This window comes from Podarcis cretensis, assembly GCF_951804945.1.
Source record: "Podarcis cretensis genome assembly, chromosome: 8".
NCBI classification, from domain to species: domain Eukaryota; kingdom Metazoa; phylum Chordata; class Lepidosauria; order Squamata; family Lacertidae; genus Podarcis; species Podarcis cretensis.
The window spans coordinates 47,597,355-47,620,131 of NC_137177.1; the positions used below are offsets into that span (position 1 = coordinate 47,597,355).

General features: G+C 40.9%; 1 protein-coding gene across 2 annotated transcripts in view; it reads right to left on the reverse strand.

The window, feature by feature from the left end:
* The window catches only part of CDH11 (cadherin 11), a 107,212-nt gene that overhangs the window by 30,103 nt on the left and 54,332 nt on the right, over window positions 1–22,777 (reverse strand). For both annotated transcript variants that reach the window (XM_079988220.1, XM_079988219.1), the window contains exon 3: window positions 2,447–2,857. In XM_079988220.1, coding sequence (XP_079844346.1) covers window positions 2,447–2,674 — 228 coding nt within the window. In that variant the 5' untranslated portion in view covers window positions 2,675–2,857. The remainder of the gene's footprint in view (window positions 1–2,446; window positions 2,858–22,777) is intronic.

A 22,777-nucleotide genomic window follows, 5' to 3' on the forward strand; every position in this document is an offset into this window, starting at 1 on the left:
GGATGAGGCTGAAAGCCTACCTAGAGTGAGCAACTAGATTCTTCTGGGAAGTCTGCAAGCAGGACAGCAGTGCAAAAGCAGTTCCAACAACTGGTATTCAGCTACATGTTGCCTCTGATACTGGAGATAATACTGCTATTGTGACCAGGAGTCACTGATAGCATTACACTGATAGCATGTTTTTTTTTCTTATCCTAATCCCTTTCTCCTAATCTCTGTATTGGGAAGTTTTTAATGTTTGGTGTTTCGTTATGTTTTTATACATGTTGGAAGCTGCCCAGAGTAGCTGAGGCAACCCACACAGATGAGTGGGGTATAAATAATAAAATTATTACTGTCATCATTACTATTATTATTACTACTACTATTACTACTATTATTATTTGAAGATGCTTTTTATCAACACACTGACTTGTACATATTAATGCAATCTCTGGGGTTCCCAGATTTCTTTTGCCCATATATTGTAAATTTATTGGGCTGAAACCAGTTTATTTGTTTCCAGAAACTGATTTTCTGTAGCATGGGCAGAGAGTCTGATAACTCAATGTGTTTTTGTATGGCCCCCTTGGGACTCTTCCTAGGCTACACCTTCTCCTTGGCCTCTTCCTTGTCTGGATGCAGGATAGGTAGGTGTGTGTGTGTGTGTGTGTGTGTGAGAGAGAGAGAGAGAGAGAGAGAGAGAGAGAGAGAGAGAGAGAGGTGTAAAACCTTAACCCTTAGCCCACCACTGCAATGTAGCCTCAGGAAGGTTTGCCCAGAAGGGAATCCTAGGCTGAAAAAAGGTTCTACACTCCTATTCTATGATGCTTCTGGGCATCTCTATTATGGATATAATGAAGAAGTAATTTTAAATAGCCTGAAGAAAGAATTCACAAAGTGAATTAAGGATTAGTTTAAAATGTACTTGGGATTTTTTTTGGGGGGGGGGCAATGTGGAAAGTAAAACCGATTATTAGTTGTTGAGATTAAGAGGAAAAAGCAGAGTATCTTTTATGAAAGGTTTTATATTCATCAGATACTTTTTTTAATCTGAACCTTTTTAAAATATGAGGTATGTGAAGCATGGGGCTGCAACAAATGAACCACCCATTGGCTTCCACCTCATTTCCAATTTCTCAGCTACTTAATGCCCATTGTGATATTTTAATGAATGGCACTAAAGCAATTAAAGTATAAAATGAAATCGGAGCCCCACTTGCCTTCCTTCACTTTCATAATGCTTATAGGCATTGGCTCTGTGAATTGATATGAAAAAGTAATGTATAAGACTGGGAGCCATCTTCGCTTCCTCAAATGTTCAAGCTGGTACAATAGTGAAGAATTGTCACTCAGTGTGGTTAATCCGTTCCTGCTGTTTAATGCTGGTGCAGGTCCTTTGATGTAAGCAGGGCAGCACTTTTTAAGGTACATTCTGTTATAACTTGGAAAAATAGGTTGCATTCTGGGTAAGAGCAAATGCAGGCTGCAACCCAAGTATGAACACAGTTTTCTTCTATCAAGGATGACTTTTTAAAGTCTGGTTCTACTGCATTTGTGATAGAGAAGTCATCTGAGTGCTCTGTCATGTGAGTTGCCACACAAATGTTGATCATCCATCATGCTCATACACATGAAGAACCTTCCCCTGGAAAGGGGAATACAGACAAGCAGAGAAAGACTGAGGAGGTACTATCACTCAATGGTGATATCACTCATGCAGAAGGTTCTAGGTTCAATCCAGGGGTAAATTTCAGTTAATTTCCATTTCTCTCATTTTTTCAACTGAAATGCATCAATAGGCATATTTAAATTTGAAAAGGCCTTACAAAGATTTGTCACCATTTTAACACACACTTTTCCAAACAGGGGTGCCAACTTGAATAAAATATGCAGATAATTGATGACATGACACAGTGCATGCATATGATTTGAATGGCAATGCTCATCAACTTTGGGGGCCCCGCACCCTCAAATATTTTATTGGGGGGACCAAAGACCACTCAAACCACAGGAATTGGCTCTTATGTTGCCAAATATGTACATTTTTGTATGTAGTTTTGCCAAATATACACCGTTTTGCAAGCAATTTTACTTGCTATGATGCACTTCTGCATGTTACTTTCACCAATATATGCATTTTTGTGTACTCTTTCCTCTAATGGACGCATTATTTGTTTAGAGGACTGCATTACAAAATACAAAGATGTGCACATTTCAAAACATAGCTCTGTCTCTGGAGAATATGGTCCTTGCGAGGGCATCAGAGGGACTCTCTGATGCAAGGCTGGCCCAGCTATGAGGCAAGGTGAGGCAACTGCCTCAGGTGGCAGAATATATAGGGGCAGCAGATAATGGGAACTGACATCCAACAACATCTGGAGGACCACAGATTTATAGAACTGCAGCTTAATAGTTCCTAAAGAGGTAAAATGCAACAACTGATAAAGAATAAAGGCTTTCTTACCCTTCCCACTAAAACAGGATCAGGTCCCGTATACTCCTCTATTACAAAGAACTGGTTCCATACCCATCCTCTTTTTGAACGGTGGAGAACTTGCCCTTCCTTTCCTTTTTCATGATGACCATGGAGTGATGGCCTGAAATGATTCAATTTCCCGATCTCTATTGCAAGGCTGAAGCACAGCATTCCCAGGCAGATAAGGGTAGCATGTAAACAGTTGTCCACCTTCATTTTTGGTTAATGTATAGGCACCAGAGTATCCACAAATCTAACACTTCTTCTCACAGGGCCACCAGAAGAGTAAAAAGGAATAATATAATCCTCTTGAAATTTCAGGTGTACTTTTCCATAAATGAGATGTAAACACTCCTTAAGCGCATCACTTTAATTCTGGATAGATTCCCAAATTATTTCCTAGAGGGTGGAAAGAGAGAAAAAGAAAGAGGGTGAGAAATGCAGGCTAATTTCCCCCACTGTGTCAATTATAAGTTAATTATAATTTCGAATATGTCATGTGAAGCAAGTTAGCATGGCCAATGTGTCATACATTACAATGACATTCCTCTGTTTGGAGTGTTGCCTGGTTCAGAGCTGTTTTAAAGATAAAGAGCCTTAAGAAAGGAGAGATAGACTCCTGCAGATGCCCATTAACTGTTAGCAAACTAAGCAGACACACAAAGTAACCTGGTCATCCTCTTCCTTACTATGGTGAGATGCATTGCATATCTATTTAAATTACAGTAATTACAGTAATTATTTCTCAGTGTGCATATTAAGATGCATGATTTTATGCACATCTATGCCTTCTTTTTTGATGATGTATATCCTCTCTCTTTTTCGATTGCAAGATAATAAATGAAATTGGGTAGAATAGGAAAAGAATATTATATATTATAATAAAATATATTATAATACATGCAGGTATGCATTCTAATTATAATGAATGATTTCTTTCCCTGTACTAGACTCACCGGGTTATTAGAAACATTTACAGTTAGTTTCATGATTATTGAAGAATGGAGTTTGCTTCTGTTTTTGTTTGTTTTTTCTACTAAGAGTGTAGAAAACTGCCACAGAAAACTGTCCAACCATTGGTCCATCTATCTCATCATTGTTTACTCTGATTGGCAATGGTTCTCCAAGGATTCAGGCAGAAACCTTTCACAGCCCCACCTGGACACACCAAGGATTGATGCTGGGACCTTTTGCAAGCAAGGCAGATGCTATTGTCTGTATCAAATGTGCATGACCTAATGTCAGCATTTGCTTTCACCACTTCTCAGTACCTTTTCAAAATGCAAGCATTCAGAGTTAAGGCTGCAGAACCATGATATCAACTCACCAAGTAGACTGCATAGAAAGTCATATATATATGCATATTTATAACACATAGAAGCAAGCAAAGCCAAATATAACCCACTACTGCCCTTTCCACTTTCACCAGATAACTTTCCAACAAGAATAAAACATTAGCACCCACCCTTTACTGAGTTGCTTTTCACTTCAGTCACACACTCAGCATGTAAAACCCAAATATCAAAGAATGTGACTGGATGACAATACATAGCTGGTGAACTACAGTCAATTTGGTTGAGCACAAGAGCAGGCATTCTCCTTACATGATCCACATGAGAAAAGTAACTAAATAGGACTATATTGGGGAAGGTCCACATCAAAACTCCCCCAAGTTTCCTCCAGCCACCACAAGGGAGTATTTCAGGGCATGTGAAAGTACATACAAAGGGAAGGTTTGGGTGTTCTGCTTCATTATCTTTGTTTGATTGGGGAGAAATATAAGAGGAAATTAAAAGAAGACAAATGAAACGTACAAGTGAATTTTCTTCCACAGACCATTAATTTTAAATGATGCCGTCAACAAATGGGTTTAAGAAAATCATCAAATATTTCCAATAACTGCCAAGATGTAGTATAACTTTATTACTGGGGTTATTATGTAATTACCAATAAACTCTTTAGAATAATAGAAAAGATGTGTGGATATATGAAAGTGTTTACTATCAGTTGTTCAGGCACGAAGAACCAAACACAAAACATTAACCACATATCTAAGCCATTATCCTTAATTTACTAATTAGGGCTTAATGTGGTAATTGCCTGCAATCCCTTTCTTTGTAAATCTCTCTCTGTTGGGTAAGGAATGGGCCAGAATCTTTTCAAGTCCTGTTGTATCTGGTCTTGTTGACATGACAACAGTACCCTAGGGTTTCTTTCTAGCATGCAACACAGAGGTTTTCAGTCTGGAGAAAGCACACTGGGGTTATTTTCAGCTGACCTACAGAGAAGTGCAATTCCTGTCGGTTTACCTCACCAACTATCTGGGTTTTGCAAACATTCCTAACAAATACCTGGGCAAGAAAACACACCTTATGGAAGCATAGAAAGTTGCCTTACTCAGAGTTTGCCCACTCATCCAGCTAGCCCAGGATATTCTGTAGTTAATAGAGGTATGGATGCTGAAAGAAACTTAATTTTTGTGAATTCTAAAACTAGCTGAGCTGATCCACACTTTCCGGAATAATGGGCACATTAGAAATTAGTTATCCACCGGCTTGAACACATCTATGATGTTCTAGTGCACCTTTAAACTCATTTATATATATATATATATATATATATATATATATATATATATATATATGAAAAATGCATAATTTGTATGTATTTAAGTAAGAATTTTCATCCTGGTTTGTTTAAGCATATTCATGGAGAAACAGAACAGGCTTATGAACAGAAGCATGGCATGTGACACTGACCTGAAAAGAAAATGATTGGGCTTTATCTAACTGGCTTCCCAGGGTTTCAAACAGGTTTCCTTCCCATCCCGACTTTGAGATGACTCTGGAACCTTTACAGGCTCTATCACTGAGCTGTATCCCTTTCAACAGCAGGTTTATGTAGTAGGAGCTGGACCTGGTCCAATTAGACTTATAAACATCTAGGGACAGAAGCATGTGGATATATGTTTTCATCAAAAGACATGACCTATAGTTCAATGGACCATGGATGAGCATTGCAATCCAGACTTCATGTGTAGAAATCTGACCTGATGCATGGATCCTTCTTGCAGGGTTGACGCAATGATGTTTCAGTGGGAGTATTTGCCTGTACTAGGAAAACATTTTTCTATTGTTGTTTTTGTTTGTTACTATGTTATGTATTTTTGTTTTTTTTTATATTCTAAGCTACCTTGTGATCCTTGGATGAAGGGTTGTATGGAAATTTAAACAACAACAAATATCAGTTAAGTGATTGGATTGTATCTCAAAACAATCAATGCATAAATTATTCTAAGTTGTGGAGAGCTGATTGCTACTATAGAAGTAGGATCCAGCTGAAATACTGATCAAATGTGTGGTTGAAGAGCATGCAACTAACTTGAATGAACTTTCCTTTCTTCCTAAGAGCTCAGGGTGGCTTTTTAAAACTGAACATACACAATAAATGGTAAAAGAAATATTAACATATAAACTGTCAAGGTTAAATCCCCTAAAACTCTTTGCAAAATCTTTTCCTGTTTCCTTCCTATTCAATAAATATCTTTTCCCCCATGTTTCATATGTTCCATCTTAAATTTCTGTAGAGGGGGTGGAAATTATAACAAATGAATCACAGACAAAAACCCAAAGAGGCAAGTGGGATTATTATTTGATGACAAGGCTAGAGTCTAGGAAACCACGTCTGACCAATGGTATTCAAGCATGCTCTCTATATAGCAAATATAATCCCAGTAGGACAAAAAAAGTTTCCAGTGACTGCCTTTATTTCAAACACCATGTGCTGAAGCTCAATAGACTAAACAATCCCTTAGATTTGTCTAACCACTACGTCTGCATGATACATTAAAATAGCAGCTGTTCTGTGGGGATATGTATTTAACAAGACAGATTTCTAGAGTGTGCTATATAATGACATTATGATGGATAGCATAATTCTGAGACAGTTTGCAGAAATAAGGGAAGTGGGATTTTCTGGCAAACAGACAGAACAAATAACTGAACCTCGTATGTAGCTGGATAAATAACTGAGTGGGAAGTGCACAGAAGACGCAGACCTTCTTCTTCATGCTTATTGGATTTGTAGCAATGGAAGGTTGCCAGACCTCCATTTAGATATTTTGGCTGCCCATAAAATTGTTACACAGCTGGATGGCCGTTCCTTTGATAGTCAAAATGCTGGTGAGAAGCTCAGAACACCCTGGTAATGTATTTTGCTGTGTTGGAATAAAATATCCACTAGAGAATTGACGGGAAACCATTGGCCCTCCAATGACTACCATCATCCCCAAGCACGCTGGCTTGCCCTCATGACTGAAGGGACCGGGGCTGCATGATGTGTGTACAATGTGCGCACATACTGCAGAGAATGCCGACATCACTTGCACATGCTGCAAGGTAGTGCTGGCGTGCCCTGCGGCATGCGCGACTGACATCAGTACTCCCCATGACATGCGTGCATGGCTGCCACAGAATTTTGAGGGAACCCAATTCCTTCCTTGAAAATGGGAGGGGGGAGAGCTTGGGCCCCTGCTCCCCCATGACACCCCTGATCATCCCTGACCACTTGTCATATGTGATGGGGCTTATGGCAATGCCAGGCTTTGGGGTTTAAAATTTCAGCAGCACCCTGCACAACACCAAAATTCGGTGTCCCTCCGCCTCTCGCCTTCCATTGTTCATCATTTTTGCCCTCTTGACTCGGCACCCAGTGCAGGCAAACCTGTCATACTCCCTAAATCCACCTCTGCTGATGGGAGTTTGAGACCAGTAATATCTGGAGGTTCACCACCTCTACACTAGGACTTTGGGGAAGTGGCACCTGATCTCAGGGATGGAAACATGGGTGGGTGGGTGTGGGTGGGTGAGAGAGAGGGTGGTGGTGGTAAAAAGTCATAAAGCAGTTTGGAAGAGGCAAAAAGTGAATGGTGAATTGGCTGAAGGCCTAGAGGATTCAGAGAGTCTAGGGATCTAACACTGGGTAGTTTACCTTCTGCTTCTAAGAACATCTGCAGTTTTCCACTACTGTTTTTCACCAAACTTGTGCGTTTTAAAATAATTATTACAAAACATTTCCAGTGTTCTCCACCAAAGAATATCCAGCCTGGTAGCACTGCCTTTCAACCCCCCCCCCCCCAGTGTGGGAAATGGGAAGCATGCAACAATACAGCATAGTATGGGTTGGAAACTGCAGGTCTAAGGGCCAAATACAGCCTTTCAGGTCTCTCTATCTGGTCCTCAGAACTCTTCTCTGGCCATACCCCTCTCCCCAAGCCACTCCCTCTCACCAGTCCTTCTTCACATATATGATGTTTTTGCCTGTCTGGAATCTATCTTTAAACTATGATAATGCCTCTTGCTTGTCTGGCTGGAGGATAGAAATTAGCCTACTGTAGAGAGGTAAAATTTACATTCATTGCTCTGCCCACTTTTGCCTCTTGCCCCATCAACCGCAGGTATTCCCTTGGTCCCCACTGGAAGCTTGCCCAGAAATGAATGTAGCCCTTAAACTGAAAAGAGGGAGATGGGTTGAGGAATGGGAACGGTAGGTGATAATAGTTCAGTGAGATAATTTTTCCAGGATTGGTTTGTAGGCCATATCAACATGGTCCCCTGTAGCTGTCATTAATGATCTCTTTCTAGAGCTCTCAGAGTATGCGATTTCAAAAGCAATATATTTACTGAAGTACAATCTTAAATTCTGAGGTAAACCTGGCTGAGTTAAATGGAGCTTATTCCTAGGAAAATGGGTGGAGAATTGCAGCTTTACAATGTAATCCTATGAATCCTATTCATTGGGTGGCATTCCTACTCAGAATAGACACATTGAAATTAATGGATATGACTAACTTAATGTTCACTTATTTCAGTGAGTCCAATGGGTTACTTACTTCCCAGGTAGTGTGTGCAGAACTGCAATGTAAGTGAATTAATTAAAAGCAGATGTTGCTGAATACTGAGGATCTCATCCAGATATACCGTATATTTTACATATATTCAACAGTGCCTAGATAAACGACACTATTCCACTGAAGCTCACTGCACTTCAGCATAAACCGTTGTCTTTGTTCCTATCATCTGTCTCAGCGAACTGAAATATTATGGAAAGGTGTTTAAGTATGCTTACCTCCCGCTGAGAATTTTCATGAGATAAAGTAAAAACTGTGGCTTCAATCAGCTTAGCTATTACCAGATTTACATTTCCCTGCTAATTTAAGAATTATTTTACACTTCAAGCAACCTCAGCTTGCATGGAGGCTATATCTACTTACCCAGTGAACTCAGTGTGGCTTGATTCTGAGAAGACATGTTAAAAAAAAATGGTTGTGACTAAGTTGCTCAAGTATGTAGTTAGCTGAAGCCAGTATGGGGAATCAGTGGCACTCCAGCTTCCATCATTCCTGGCAACTGGCCATGCTGGCTGAGGCTGATGGGAGCTAGGTGTTCAACAACACCTGGAGGGACATAGGTTCCCCCTCTTTTTTAAAATAAACCTTCAGTAACAGATTAAGGACACTTTGGGGGCTGTTTCTATTGTGTTTCACATGAGAAAACATAATATGGCACTAATGGGTTAATGGGTTTTTGTTACCTTGTTTTTGCATAGAAGCTCTCTTCTGTGGCCTAATAACCTGAAGTTTCTCCAGTTTCTAACGGATACTTTAAATGCAGGTTGTTTGAGCTGGGAATATGTGTGCCTGTCTGTCTGTAGTGTGTGTGCATGTGTATTTGCCGATTCCTCCCACCCTATCCACTGCTGCCCCCTCTGCCTCCCAATCTGCTTCAGAACTGAAAGCAGCATGGACGGCTGTAGGAGAAAGGGGAAATATGTAAAAAGCAACCTCCTTCCCTTATTCATTAACAGAAATGGCTATGAGAATTATAGTGATGTTAGTAGTGATGTAATCCCATTGATTATCAGATAAGAATCATGACAACTATAGTCTGTTAAGGGAACTGTAGGTCTGCAAGGGGGAAACTATAGTTTCAGGATTCTTGAGGGAAAGTCATATGCTTTATATGTGCATTGAGTCCTCTTTAAACGTATGGTGTGGCTCTGAATTGTACATAAAATGTCGGGGTGTGTGTGTTGTGGAGTGAGACTGTTACATGAAAAGTCATTTCTTAACTCTGTAGCTGGGGCTTGACGAAAGACCAATTGAGCAAGATGGATTCAAGGCAGGGGGAGAATTAAGTGGGTTAGCACAAAGAAGCAAAAAGGGAATTGACTGGATGGAGTGCATGACCCAAATTTTCAGTTTATCCCATGCTACTATGGGTAGCTAGAAATCAAAGCAAACACGTCCATGAAATAACTGAAATGTGGAAAATCAAGCATTTGAGTGCCCAAGAGTCACACCCTACCTGCTGCTTAGAGCTTCTCCTAACAACAGGGTGCTCTTTGCTGCTTCAGACCACAATATAATTGTGTGAGTCTAATATGCTCTGCATAAACCTCTGTACGTAAATCTTTGAAGGGATTAGAGTCTTATTCTTTTAATACTCTCCCTTTTACCTTGGAGATCTCTTGGGGCAGCTTTAAAAATTACATTCTGTGCAAAGTTATGAATGAAAATTTTAATCCCTTGCATTTAAGAATTATCTCTCTTGGCTTGGTATTGGATAAACATTTAAATCTGGTAAACTCCAACTGTTCCTAAAAATAGCTTTTCATACTGTAGTTGCTTTCTCCCTGTGGCTGGTTGGATATTTTGTATACAGAAATGATAGAATAAAGGCTGATTTGTCTAAAGTAAAGTGGTACCTCTGGTTACGAATGCTTCTGGTTATGAACGCTTCAGGTTACGAGATCCGCTAACCCGGAAGTAGCTGCTCCTGCTTGCAAACTTTGCCCTCAGGATGCAAACAGAAATCACATGCCAGAGTGCATACGAAGCGGGAGGCCCTATTAGCAAAAGGATATGAACGGTTTCAGCTTAAGAATGGACCTCCAGAATGAATTAAGTTCGTAACTAGAGGTACCACTGTACTACGCTTCCAAATATGAGAAGCATCTTGCAAACGATGTCTATGAGTACCAACTAGGGCTGCCAACTAATGAAGAATGTTTTGTTGCTTAATTGCCAACATACAGACCAGTCTTTAACGATTGATTGATTGATTGATTGATTAGGTACTTAGTTAAATGCAAATGTATTTGCACATTAACAAACCCTCAATATGTACTCTTTAGAAATACCGGAGAAAGTGTGGAGAGCTTAATTTGAAAAACAAAATTTATCATTTGCTGTGAGACTCCTTTTACTATTGTCTTTTAAATTCTTTATTCCAGTAGCACCTCAAAAACCCCTGAAAACCCCTCATAATTTTACTATCTACTTAGCTTAAAATTTCCCTCCACCATTCAACCAGACATTCGGTTGATTTGTATGCTGGTCAAACTAATTAAAGATTAGAAACTTATGGCAAAAGATTCTTCCCAGATTCTATCCAAGTTTCACATATGTCTTTGAAAATTTCAGAGGGTCACTGGAGGGTTTCAAACTCAATGAACCAGGCTGGAGTGCAGTGCAGTGCAGTACATTCTGAATGCTTTAGTATTCTCCCTCTTTCCCTGCTCTTACCAGACTACAAATCCCAGTAAGGTATCTTTCTGTGTACCATAAGGAAGATGGAGAGAACTGAAGAAGCATGGAGGGAGAGAACAGAGTGATTTCTCACTTGCAAGAGTAGCAGATCTGTGGCAAGCAAGCAAGGAAGGCTATGTGGTTGTAGGGGTTGAGTGCGTGTGCATAAATCCAGAGCATACACTGTGATTTGTGACAGGCACCTCTGCCTGGCCCCACCTATTTACAAAAGTCTATATTATTTGCCCAGTATTTCTACCCTAAGACAAAAGCTGTGTCTTTTGTCCTGTGTTTCAATTTAAATTGTAATATATTACTTTCTAAATTTGCATTTACGCATATTAACAGTTTAAAAGAGGTGTCATAGAAATTCTTTTTCTCTGGTTTTGGTTTCATTTTCAAGCACGCACAGTGTCTAGTGAAGGCACAATTTGAAAGTACAAACAAACTGAATGATTTCAAAATAGGAGATAGAGAGAGAGAGAGAGACTAAAAGGATTGGGAAATGAAAAATGGTTGCAAACTGAGTTTTACATTCTTCAACTGCCCTGGGGAGATGCACTTGAGATAAATGTGACATAGACTGTCTATTTTTAAGCACACACTCAGCAGGAATAGGAAAACAACCAGCATAAGAAAAGGAGTCTTACTAAGGAACAGAATGATTGATAGTATCATTTGACATAATGACTATGCTCTTGGAGGAGTTTACTTTAAATAATAATTGTATACTTGTGTGACTTGGAGCTAAGTGGAAAATTCATAATTTACCGTGTGCTCAAAATCCAATATCGCCCTAGCCTTTGCCCATTCCCATTCCACTAGCCTTTTTTTCTATTATATAAGTGAGTGGTTGTAGATGGGGCCCTGAGGGAGAAATAACCTAAGTCAAGAAACTGCCAATTATTATATGTCGCATTCACATTATAAGCCAGTTCTGAGTGCTTTTCATTTACAAGAGGGCTTGTGTGTAAGAAGGTTAAAATTAACCTTAGACCTTTTCTTTTTGTTTGCAGGTTTATGCAGAAAAAAGTCTATAAAAAAATTCCAGCCCCAATAGCAGCCTAATTTCAACATGCAACAGAATTTGCATGCTTTAGATCTAAACTAGTACAGAGCAAAAGGAGGCAGACTTTGGAGGCATTTCTTCATTTATTTTCATTTGGAACATTTATTTTTAATTTTGTTTCAGAATTAGAGGGGGGGACACAAGAAGCGATGATGAAGAAGAAATTTTGTGTGTGCAAGCATATCAAACATATACCGTGGTACCTAGGGTTACAGACGCTTCAGGTTACAGACGCTTCATGTTACATACTCCGCTAACCCAGAAATAGTACCTTGGGTTAAGAACTTTGCTTCAGGATGAGAACAGAAATCGCGCAGTAGCGGCACGGCAGCAGCAGGAGGCCCCATTAGCTAAAGTGGTGCTTCAGGTTAAGAACAGTTTCAGGTAAAGACAGACCTCCAGAACGAATTAAGTTCTTAACCCATGGTACCACTGTATAACCTTCCAAATTATAGCCTTTTCAACAAAGTCTTTTAAAGGGAGCTTGTTATTTTTATTCTTCATCTATATTGGATTCGAAATTGTTTTCATTAATTATATATGTATATCACTTCTAGCTGTTTCATTGGAAATGATTCATAAACAAGAATTAACAATAAACAAATAATCCAATGGCACAGACACACAACTGCCACTGACCCTGGGGCTTGTTGGTGGTTCCTTTTTCGAATGAAATTTCTAACTCACTTTTGCTTTCCAATGGAGATGCTTAGAGGGGCTAACAAAGCAGCTAAGAAAAAAAAGCCAATAATCTTATCATTAAAAACAAATGAATAGATACCACAATACAGCACAAAAGCATTAAAAATAGCATTAGCAAAGATTCCAAAGAGACATAATTTACAAATAAATAACTTTACAGAGCAAAAGAATCTAGGGAAGGGAAAAGGAACTTTTGGGGTCCATGATTTAATGTTTATGCAAACATAGATAGGGTGAACAGCCTTTAAGACTGGAAGAGAAAATAGGAACAGAGAAACCCAAACTGTAACATATTTGTCTGTTTTTCGTAGAATTAATAGCTTATTGTCTTCAGAATACTAATAAACAAGATGATGATATAACCACTGCTTTCTGACATTGACCCCTTAGGATGAATCGGGCTGGAGTTTGAAAAAGGCCCAGGATGGAAAATACATTTGTGAAATACAGAGAAAAAACTTTAAATAGGAACTGTGATCCTCAGAAATAAAGGCTATGGGCATGTACAGAGTGTTCCCACTCCCAGTGAGGAACCTTCACAATACAACACTATTTTCTTCTTCTTTACACATGGTAATTTTTTGGAATGAAGATTGGTGATTGAAAACTGTTGATTACATATTGGTGTTTCTTGACTTTATTTCACTTACATTCCTAAGAATTTGGGTTGGAGCTGATGACAACTTTATAAGCTCAATAAGGGGTCAATGAACACAGAAATTTTGGAAACCTCCAACCCCTACTTCTTGAGGCCAGAAATTGCAGACTGCAGCTGAATCCCCTGACTTGGAACTGACTGTCTTGATCAAAAGGTGCCGAAAGTCTGTTAAAAAACCCCAAAGATTTTGGATTAATCAAATAGTACCAAAGGTATCCTGCAGATTTGAATTAGGAGCAGTTTCATTCACTGAATGGACTAGAGCATCGCTTTGCATAATTGGGATCTGCAAACTCTGCTTTTCAATTGCTTCTGGAGTAATTATGTAATAGGAGAGGTTGCTGCCATTCTGAGTCTTGACCCCCTTTTTTCCAAGATAACCATAAAGAAACAGCAGTTAAACTACACAGAACTATCTTACACAGTTTCTGCTGTGAAAATTGTTCAAGGGGCAAGAGCCTCTACGCATCTCCCATTTTCTCTGAGCTGTACAGCAACAGTCCTTTATACTATGTAGTCCCTTGTACTACAGGACTGGGGAAAACTTTTTCAGTCCACATTCCTTTCAGGGCAACCTTCCGAAGATCTCATATCAGTGGTGGGCAAGACCAGAGCCAAAAGTAGGTGAAGCAATGAATGCAAATATTGTATAATAATAATAATAATAATAATAATAATAATAATAATAATAATTTATTTATACCCAGCCCATGTGTCTGAGTTTTCCAAGCCTCTCTGGGCAGCTCCCAACAGAATATAAATATAAATATTAATAATAAGTGATAAAACATCAAACATTAAAAGCTTCCCTAAACAGGGCTGCCTTTAGATGTCTTGTAAAGGTCAGATTATTGTTTATTTCCTTGACATCTGATGGGAGGGTGTTCCACAGGGTGGGTACCACTATTGAGAAGGTCCTCTGCCTGGTTCCTTGTAACTTTGCTTCTTGCAATGAGGAAACTGCCAGAAGGCCCTCAGCGCTGGACCTTAGTGTCCAGGCAGAACGATGGGGGTGGAGACGCTCTTTCAGGTATACTGGGTTGAGGCTATTTAGGGATTTAAAGGTCAGCACCAACACTTTGAAATGTGCTCAGAAACATTTCTAGTTTCTACGCACACTCATACACCTCTCTCTAGCCTTCATCCTAACAAGCAAGAGGCATTATCAGAGGATATTATTATGACACATTCCAGCCAACCAAAACAAAACAAAACAAAACATTCAAGGAGGGTCTGAAGTAGTGCCAGAGAGTGGTATGATCGAGGGAGAGGATGTGTGGCATGTGGAGAGTTTCAAGGATCATTTAAAGAGGCCTCACACATGGACAAGGTGGCAACAAAAGACTGAAGAGGAATGCTACACACCATGGACACCATTTAGTTAGCATGAAGCACTTTTAAATCACTTGATCACCATGAGAGGGGATTAAGCACATGCCTAAATCTCCCATTAACCGTACTCCATGGATTTAGATATGAAACAGCTAGATACTGGCAATGTCATGCTATAAAGAAAAAAACCCCACATTCATCATTTTCATATGTGTGAAGATGTGCCAAGATTACTAAAGTAAACACATGCAAAATGTTTACCTATTAAGTGCAGATTAATTAAACTCTGTGAGAATTAATTGGTTCTCCACAGTCAGGTTAGGCAACCTTTTAAAGATCGCACAGCTTGCACATTTTGGATTTTGAAAAGTGCAGCTCTCCTCATCAGCCAAAGCAAAGATACGATTATGATGATCACCTTCTTTGGAGGAAGCTAATTCTATAGGAGGGGAACATATGTTTGCAAAGGTTACAAACAAAAGCGAGTAACTGAAGGCGTCTAGTGATATTATAACTGTTTGACTGTTTTGTTTTGTTTCTAGACATCTGCTGAAGAAGAGTGCTGTTTGATCCATGGGTCTTTCTTGTGACAATCAGAAGGTGTCATCCAAAATATAATGCTGTTATACAAAACTATGGTGTGACCACATTTGGAAAACTACGGTATATACAGATCTGGTTGCCGTACCTCAGAAAAGATATCGTAGAGTTGGAAAGGTTCAGTAAAGGGCAACCGAAATGACTGAGGTGGTGGAACAACCCCCTTGTAAAGAAAGGTTGCCACATTTGGGATTTATTGAGAAAAGCTGAGAAAGAGACAACATGGTAAAAGTTTATAAAGTAAGCATAGCATGGAGAAAGAGGATAGAGATTATTTTGCCCCTCCCTCTCTCATTACACCAAAACTTGTGGATATTCAATGAAGCTGAATTTTGGAAGATTCAAGACAGATAAAAAAAAGTACTTCTTCATGAAGTGCATCGTTAAACTGTGGAACTTAAATCCACAGAAGAAGAAGAAGAAGAAGAAGAAGAAGAAGAAGAAGAAGAAGAAGAGTAGTTTGGATTTGATATCCCGCTTTATCACTACCCTAAGGAGTCTCAAAGCTGCTAACATTCTCCTTTCCCTTCCTCCCCCACAACAATCACTCTGTGAGGTGAGTGGGGCTGAGAAACTTCAGAGAAGTGTGACCAGCCCAAGGTCACCCAGCAGCTGCATGTGGAGGAGCGGAGACAAAAACCCGGTTCCCCAGATTACGAGACTACCGCTCTTAACCACTACACCACACTGGCACACAGAGGGCAATGATGGCCACCATCTTAGCTGGCTTTAAAAGAGGATTGGTCAAATGCATGCAGGAGAAAGCTAACAATGGCAACTAGCTATAATGGCTATGCTTTGCCTCCACAGTTGGGGGAAGTCATGTATTGAAAAGCAGTTGCTGAAGAGTACAAAAGCAAAGAGTGTTCCTTTTGTCAGATGCTGTTTGAAAGTTCCCCACAGGCATCTACATTGGCCACTAGATGGGGCTTTCCTTATGTTTTTATGAAATATATTTGATTATTCCCTTTGTACCCCACCTTTCCCCTAAGGACCTCAAGAAAACATTATTTTTATTTAAATATGAAGTTCACTTTCATAAAGAATATTGCAAGGTGGCATACAACTTAAAAACACAAAAAATAACAACAAAATCATGTAAAAGCTAATTGGCAAAGAATCTCAAGTTTGAAAGGCTTCTCTGAATAATGCACCTTGCAGTAGACATTGAAAAACAAGTGGATATGACTCCTATTGAACCTCTATTGGCAAGAAGTTCCACAGGGCATGGCTCATCACACTAAAGGCTTGGTCCTTCGTGAAGGCCAGCCAAATCTCAGGAGAAGGGGGATCACCAAAAGTGCCCCATCCAAAGATCTCAGCAGTTGAGGTGGATCATAAGAAATCAGATGGCATTTACAGCACTTTGGGACCAAGTTATTCAAGGCCTTGTGAATTAACACGAGAACCTTGAGCCTGGCCTGACTGCAATTTGGTACTCTCAGCAAAGGAGTAACATGTAGCCAGTAGCCTGCTCTTTTGAGAAGTATGGCCACTTCATTCTGAATTAGCTGCAGCTTTTGCACCAGATACTGTTTTACAGTTATCAAGCATTGAGGTTACTGTCAGAATTCAGGCTCGGTCAGAGGTATGTGCCTATCTCTCCAGGCACCGGCTGAATTCTTTCGACCTCCCTCCGGCGACTCCCGGAGGAAAAACACACGAGGTCCGTTCCGGCGATTTTCCTCAGGCTGTGAGAAAAACACACCAACTGCTTCTCCTCCTCCCTGCTCTCCAGCATATCCCCAGGGAGGGGAATCAGACTCAGACAGAAATGTATCTACATTGTCTTTATTCCTGTCTTTCACTTCAGTACAGAGAAAACATGTCTGCTCTGTTCAACAAACAGAGAGAAACTCCAAACTCCACCTATGTACATCCTGTACAGGTCGTATGACACACACACTGAGCTAACATCCGGTGCTCAGTACAGAATGGACTGCCCCTTTGTTTCCATGGCAACAGTCACATACTTCCTGTCTGGCTTTCCAGCCACAAGCAGCTGACTTGGCTGCTATAGCCTTTGCTTGCTGCTGCATTGCTGCTTTAGAATAACATACTCCCCCTAAAGTATCAATGCGTGCAGCGAGCAAAGCGTCATCCAGAGAAGAAAACAAACAGTTGTTATATGTATAACACTCCCCTGTTGTTTCAGTTCCACCCTTGGAACTACACGCCACTGGTTTTACCAATGTACCTCTCTGGTTGTGTGACTTCCAAGGAATGAGTGCTTCTGCATTACCTTGGTTAACAACTCTCTGTTGTGCCTTTGTCTCTGACTCAGACACAGCTTCAATCTGACCTTGGTCGTTTACAACAGCAACACATGCAATAGCTAAGTTAGCAAACTCTTGTGAATACCTCTTGGGTGGTACACCCTTCGTTGCTCTCTCAGACCTACGTAAGAGGTGCTGCTCTCCCTTGCTTTCTGGTTCAGCTTCTGAACTCTCTGAAGAACCAGTACTAAGCTTAATCAGTGGTTCATCCTCCTCTTCTGAGGGTCTAGTCATTGTGTGAGATTTCCTCTCAATGACTGTGACAACTGAGCTGTCTGAGCTATCGCTGTCATCATCAGTACTACTGAACTCAATAAAATCAACATCATCATCATCAGAATCATCATCATCACCTGTGGGAAATGTGTGAACAATCACTCGCTCCTGTTCAGGAGCACTCTCTAGAAATTTTGTGAGAATCACCTTACCAGATTCAGACAAAATTACTCTGTAGAGACCCTTTTCATAACCCACAAAAATGCCTCTGGCATTCTTTACTCCACCTGGAGCTTCTGTCCTCACATGAGACCCAAAAACCTTGAAATGGGCAACAGAAGGTTTTCTGTGGAACAGTTTCTCAAAGGGGGAACATCCCAGGTCTTTTGAAACCTTTCTCAACCACGTGTAACAAAATGACATTAGCGACTCAGCCCAGTACTCATGTGGCAGATGTGAACTAAGCAATTGCGCATGCATTCCCTTTTGCAATTCTTTGTTCACCCTAACACAGATACATCTCTTCCAAGCTTCTTCGGAAGCTGCAATTCTGTGTCTTATCCCTTTCTTCTTCAGGAACCTCTGGAAATCCTGCAAGAGAAAAATTGGCTTCTCATCTGTGCAAAGACAATCTATGTCAGCATCATGCATATTTTTAACCTTGTCACAAAACTCTTTAAACCTTTCTAAGGCTTCTTTCGGTCTCTCCAAAAGATAAATCCAGACAAAACCTGTAAAAGAATCAACACATATTAGGTAATACTTTGCATTGCCTCTAGATGGTGCTAAAGGACCAATCACATCAGCATACACCCGCTGAAATGCCTTGTCGACCCTCGAGGTGACCTGCTTGGCGTTCTTCTTGGCTACACCTGCAAAAGAAATCATGTTAGAATCACAAGAATTACATTCCATGTAATCACTTTGATCAAAAGTCAACAAATACAGTCCATCTTTCTCTTCGGCAGAAAGATACAGCTCTCCATCTTTGTAGATCTCGCAGTGTTGATCATCATAGGACAGTTTTAGTCCCTTCTTGGCAATCTGCGAAACGCTGAGCAGATTGTACTTCAACTCTGGAACCAAATAAACATCGTTTATAGTCAAGTTCAGACTTTTAAGATACACAGTCCCAATTCCGGTGGCTTCCAGCTCTTGACCGTTGGCTTGTTGTATAACGAAGCTTTGCTTCTTAAACGACGAAAACAAATCCCTGCGATGGGTCATGTGAACCGTCGCTCCTGTGTCTAAAACGAAAGAATTCCCCACTTGTGGTGTGGCTTTTAGGGACATCAAAGCCTTTGCAGGCTTCGCCTGTGACTTGGCATGACTTCTGCCTGATGCCTCAGACTTCGTGGAGCTTCCCTTGGCTCCTTTGTTCTGACGTGGCTTCCTGCAGTTCCGCTGAAGATGCCCAGTCTGTCCACAATTGTGGCATCGGACAACGTTCAAAGCTACAGCGTCTCCTCCAGTAGCTACAGCAGTGGGGGTGTCTGAACTCCGTTCTTCCCTCCCCCTGTCCTTGACTTCCAGGGCAGCAAGTCTGTCATGTTCGTTCAGGACCACGGCAAAGACCCTGTCCGAAGTCAAATCTTGCGCTGGGAGAGACCCCAGCTGACTGGCAATCGTTTTGTAAGTCCGATTCAGGCTGTTGATCACCATGAAGCAAAACACTTCCTCATCCAGATGGAAATTGCGTTCCACCATCTGCTGACGCAGAAACTTCATTTCCGTCAGGTGCGCTTGAACATCTCCATCAGGCGCAAGCCTCAGGTTAGTCAGCTTTTCAAAATACAGCAACGCTGAAGAACCTGCATCTCTCTGATGTGTCCTTCTCAGCGTGTCCCAAACATCTTTCGCGTGCTCTAAATCTTGTATATTGATAAGCTGCGAATCTGACACACACAGAATTATTGCCGTTCTGGCCTTCAAATCCTGTGACTCCCAAACAGGCGTTGGTGCTGCAGGGATGGGGTTCTCAATCACCTCAAACAGTCTCTGATTCTGCAGCAAGGCCTTCATCTTAATAGACCAAGATGCATAATTGTCACTGGTCAAAAGGGGTGGAGAAGGCAAAACTCCCTTCTTGGCATCCATTTTGAGTCTTTGCATTGACTCTCAAACACAAGCCTCTAAAATCCAATAGCTGGCTTGTTTACACTCTGTGCACCTGGCAGCAATAACACTGGCTGCTTGGAAAGTCCCTTTCCAACAGTTCCTTTGTAAAGGCCTAGTCAAAACACGACTTCCAGCCCTTATCTTGAAACTGGCCTGCGTTGCTAAGCAACCACATTCCTTTCCTTGGACAGGAAAAACCACAGGAATGTTTGGAATGCAGACTCTTCTCTCTCGGAGCTGTTTTTCCCAAACGTTGCTCCCATGAAGCAGAGAATTAATCCATCTGCATTCACACTCTTAAGCCCAAAAATCTCATACCTGGGCTCCGTAGCTTGGCTTTCAGCTTCTTCTGGTCAGCTTCTAGCTGCAGAGAATCAGCATCCATCTCAGGCTTCAATGGAGAGGGATGAATACAGTCTCCTTGATGCAGACTCCCATGGATCGTAGCAACCGTCAACTGCTACCAATGTCAGAATTCAGGCTCGGTCAAAGGTATGTGCCTATCTCTCCAGGCACCGGCTGAATTCTTTCGACCTCCCTCCGGCGACTCCCGGAGGAAAAACACACGAGGTCCGTTCCGGCGATTTTCCTCAGGCTGTGAGAAAAACACACCAACTGCTTCTCCTCCTCCCTGCTCTCCAGCATATCCCCAGGGAGGGGAATCAGACTCAGACAGAAATGTATCTACATTGTCTTTATTCCTGTCTTTCACTTCAGTACAGAGAAAACATGTCTGCTCTGTTCAACAAACAGAGAGAAACTCCAAACTCCACCTATGTACATCCTGTACAGGTCGTATGACACACACACTGAGCTAACATCCGGTGCTCAGTACAGAATGGACTGCCCCTTTGTTTCCATGGCAACAGTCACATACTTCCTGTCTGGCTTTCCAGCCACAAGCAGCTGACTTGGCTGCTATAGCCTTTGCTTGCTGCTGCATTGCTGCTTTAGAATAACAGTTACCAATGTCTGGACCACTGTGGTCAGGCTATCCAAGTCCAGGAATAAGTGCAGCTGGCATACCATCTGAAGCTGGTGGAATGCACTGCTGGCCATAGAAGTCACTTGGGCTCTCCTCCTACCCAATTTATCCTCACAATAACCCTATGAGGTAGATTTGGCTGGGAGATAGTGACTGGCCCAAGGTGACCCAAGATTTAAACCCTGGTCTCATGGGTCCTACATGAACATTGTAACAACTGCATCACACTGTATGGGTAAATCATGTCCCCCCCCCACTACCTTATGCCCAATGGGTGGGGAGAGCTATGGCACCCCCCCCCCATATTTGTACATGCTATTTAAAAAAAAACCTAAAAAACTACCACGTGTAACTGTATTTAAAGAAACCTTTGTTAATCCTTCACAGATGATTACCAGTAATTTATTCAGAAGATAAAATGAGCTGAGTATCAACAATTCTTGGCAAGATCTGGAGCTCTTTAATAAGTTCATTTCCATCCCAGGATAAGTGATCATATAATTATATAGCTGGGATGTAGCATAATACAGGATACAGGATGCAAGAATCACAACTATGCAATTCTTGAAAGTTAACCATCCAACCTTCTCAAAAACATCAACAACTTCCAATGAAGGAGAGTCCAGCACCTTCCGACATGGTCCTCTTCAACTGTCAAAGAGCTCTAGCAAGTTCATCCTACTGTTTTCTCTGAATCTCCTTGTTGTAATTTTAATCCATTAGTTTGCTTTCTACTCTCTGGAGCAGCAGCTGTAAGTCTTCTCTTCTTCAGGCTAAACACACTAACTTCCTCAACTGTTCCCCATAAAACTTGCTTCCCAGACTATTTATCCTCCTGGTTGCTCTCGTCTGCACATGTTCCAGCCTTCTTTAACTGTGGTGCCCACAGAACTGGACACAGAACTCAGAACTGATGCCTTTCATTGTACTGAATTTGCAGTTGTGGAAACAATTATTCAGAAATTGGCTTATAGCTAGACCAAAAGATGTCAACCCAGAACAGAAATATTGTTTCTCTGGGCCCAGTGCAAACCTATAACACAGCTCTGCTCTTAAAAACATCCAATAACCTCATTGTTGTTTTGAAAAAATGGATAATTGCTTGGCTTCCTTTTTGCTTTATTGAATGTGCATTGTTGAAGTGCCTGGCTAGAAAGGGCATACTACATATTTTGCTCAATGCACAGTGTGCTGTTACATATCATTTTTATTTATTTTTTTATTAAACATGTATAATTCCCTATACTTCATTATTTCAGAGATATTTGATGTAGCCAAGCCAGATGTTGTAGACAACAAATCCCATTGGCCACCAGCTAACAGTCAGCAGCCAAGGGTTATGGGTGTGGGATTCCACAACATTTGGAGGGTGTGTCACATTGACTGCCTCTGCCTTAAGTACAAATGTGGAAGGACAGTTGTTATAGAGACTTCAGTGTACAGTGGCATGAGACTTGTCCTTTATCTCCTGACCTGTGACATGCCAACAATCTTGCCACCCACAAAGCTCAAAGGAACATTTTTACTAATCCTGGTAGCCATGATGGTGGCCATTTGGTGGTGATGGCTGTGTGGCTGGAAAGAGAAATGATGAACCTTTCCTCCTAATGCACTGCTGTCCTGATAGGTAACAATCCCTCCCCCCACTTGTTATTTAGTACGGAAGAAAGGGAGAAATAGGTGCATTAAGCATAAGCGTGCAGTTTGACCTTGATTTTCTATCCACAGCCAAACATAGCCAAGATTACTGCTGCTTTAGACAGTCAACACAAACAC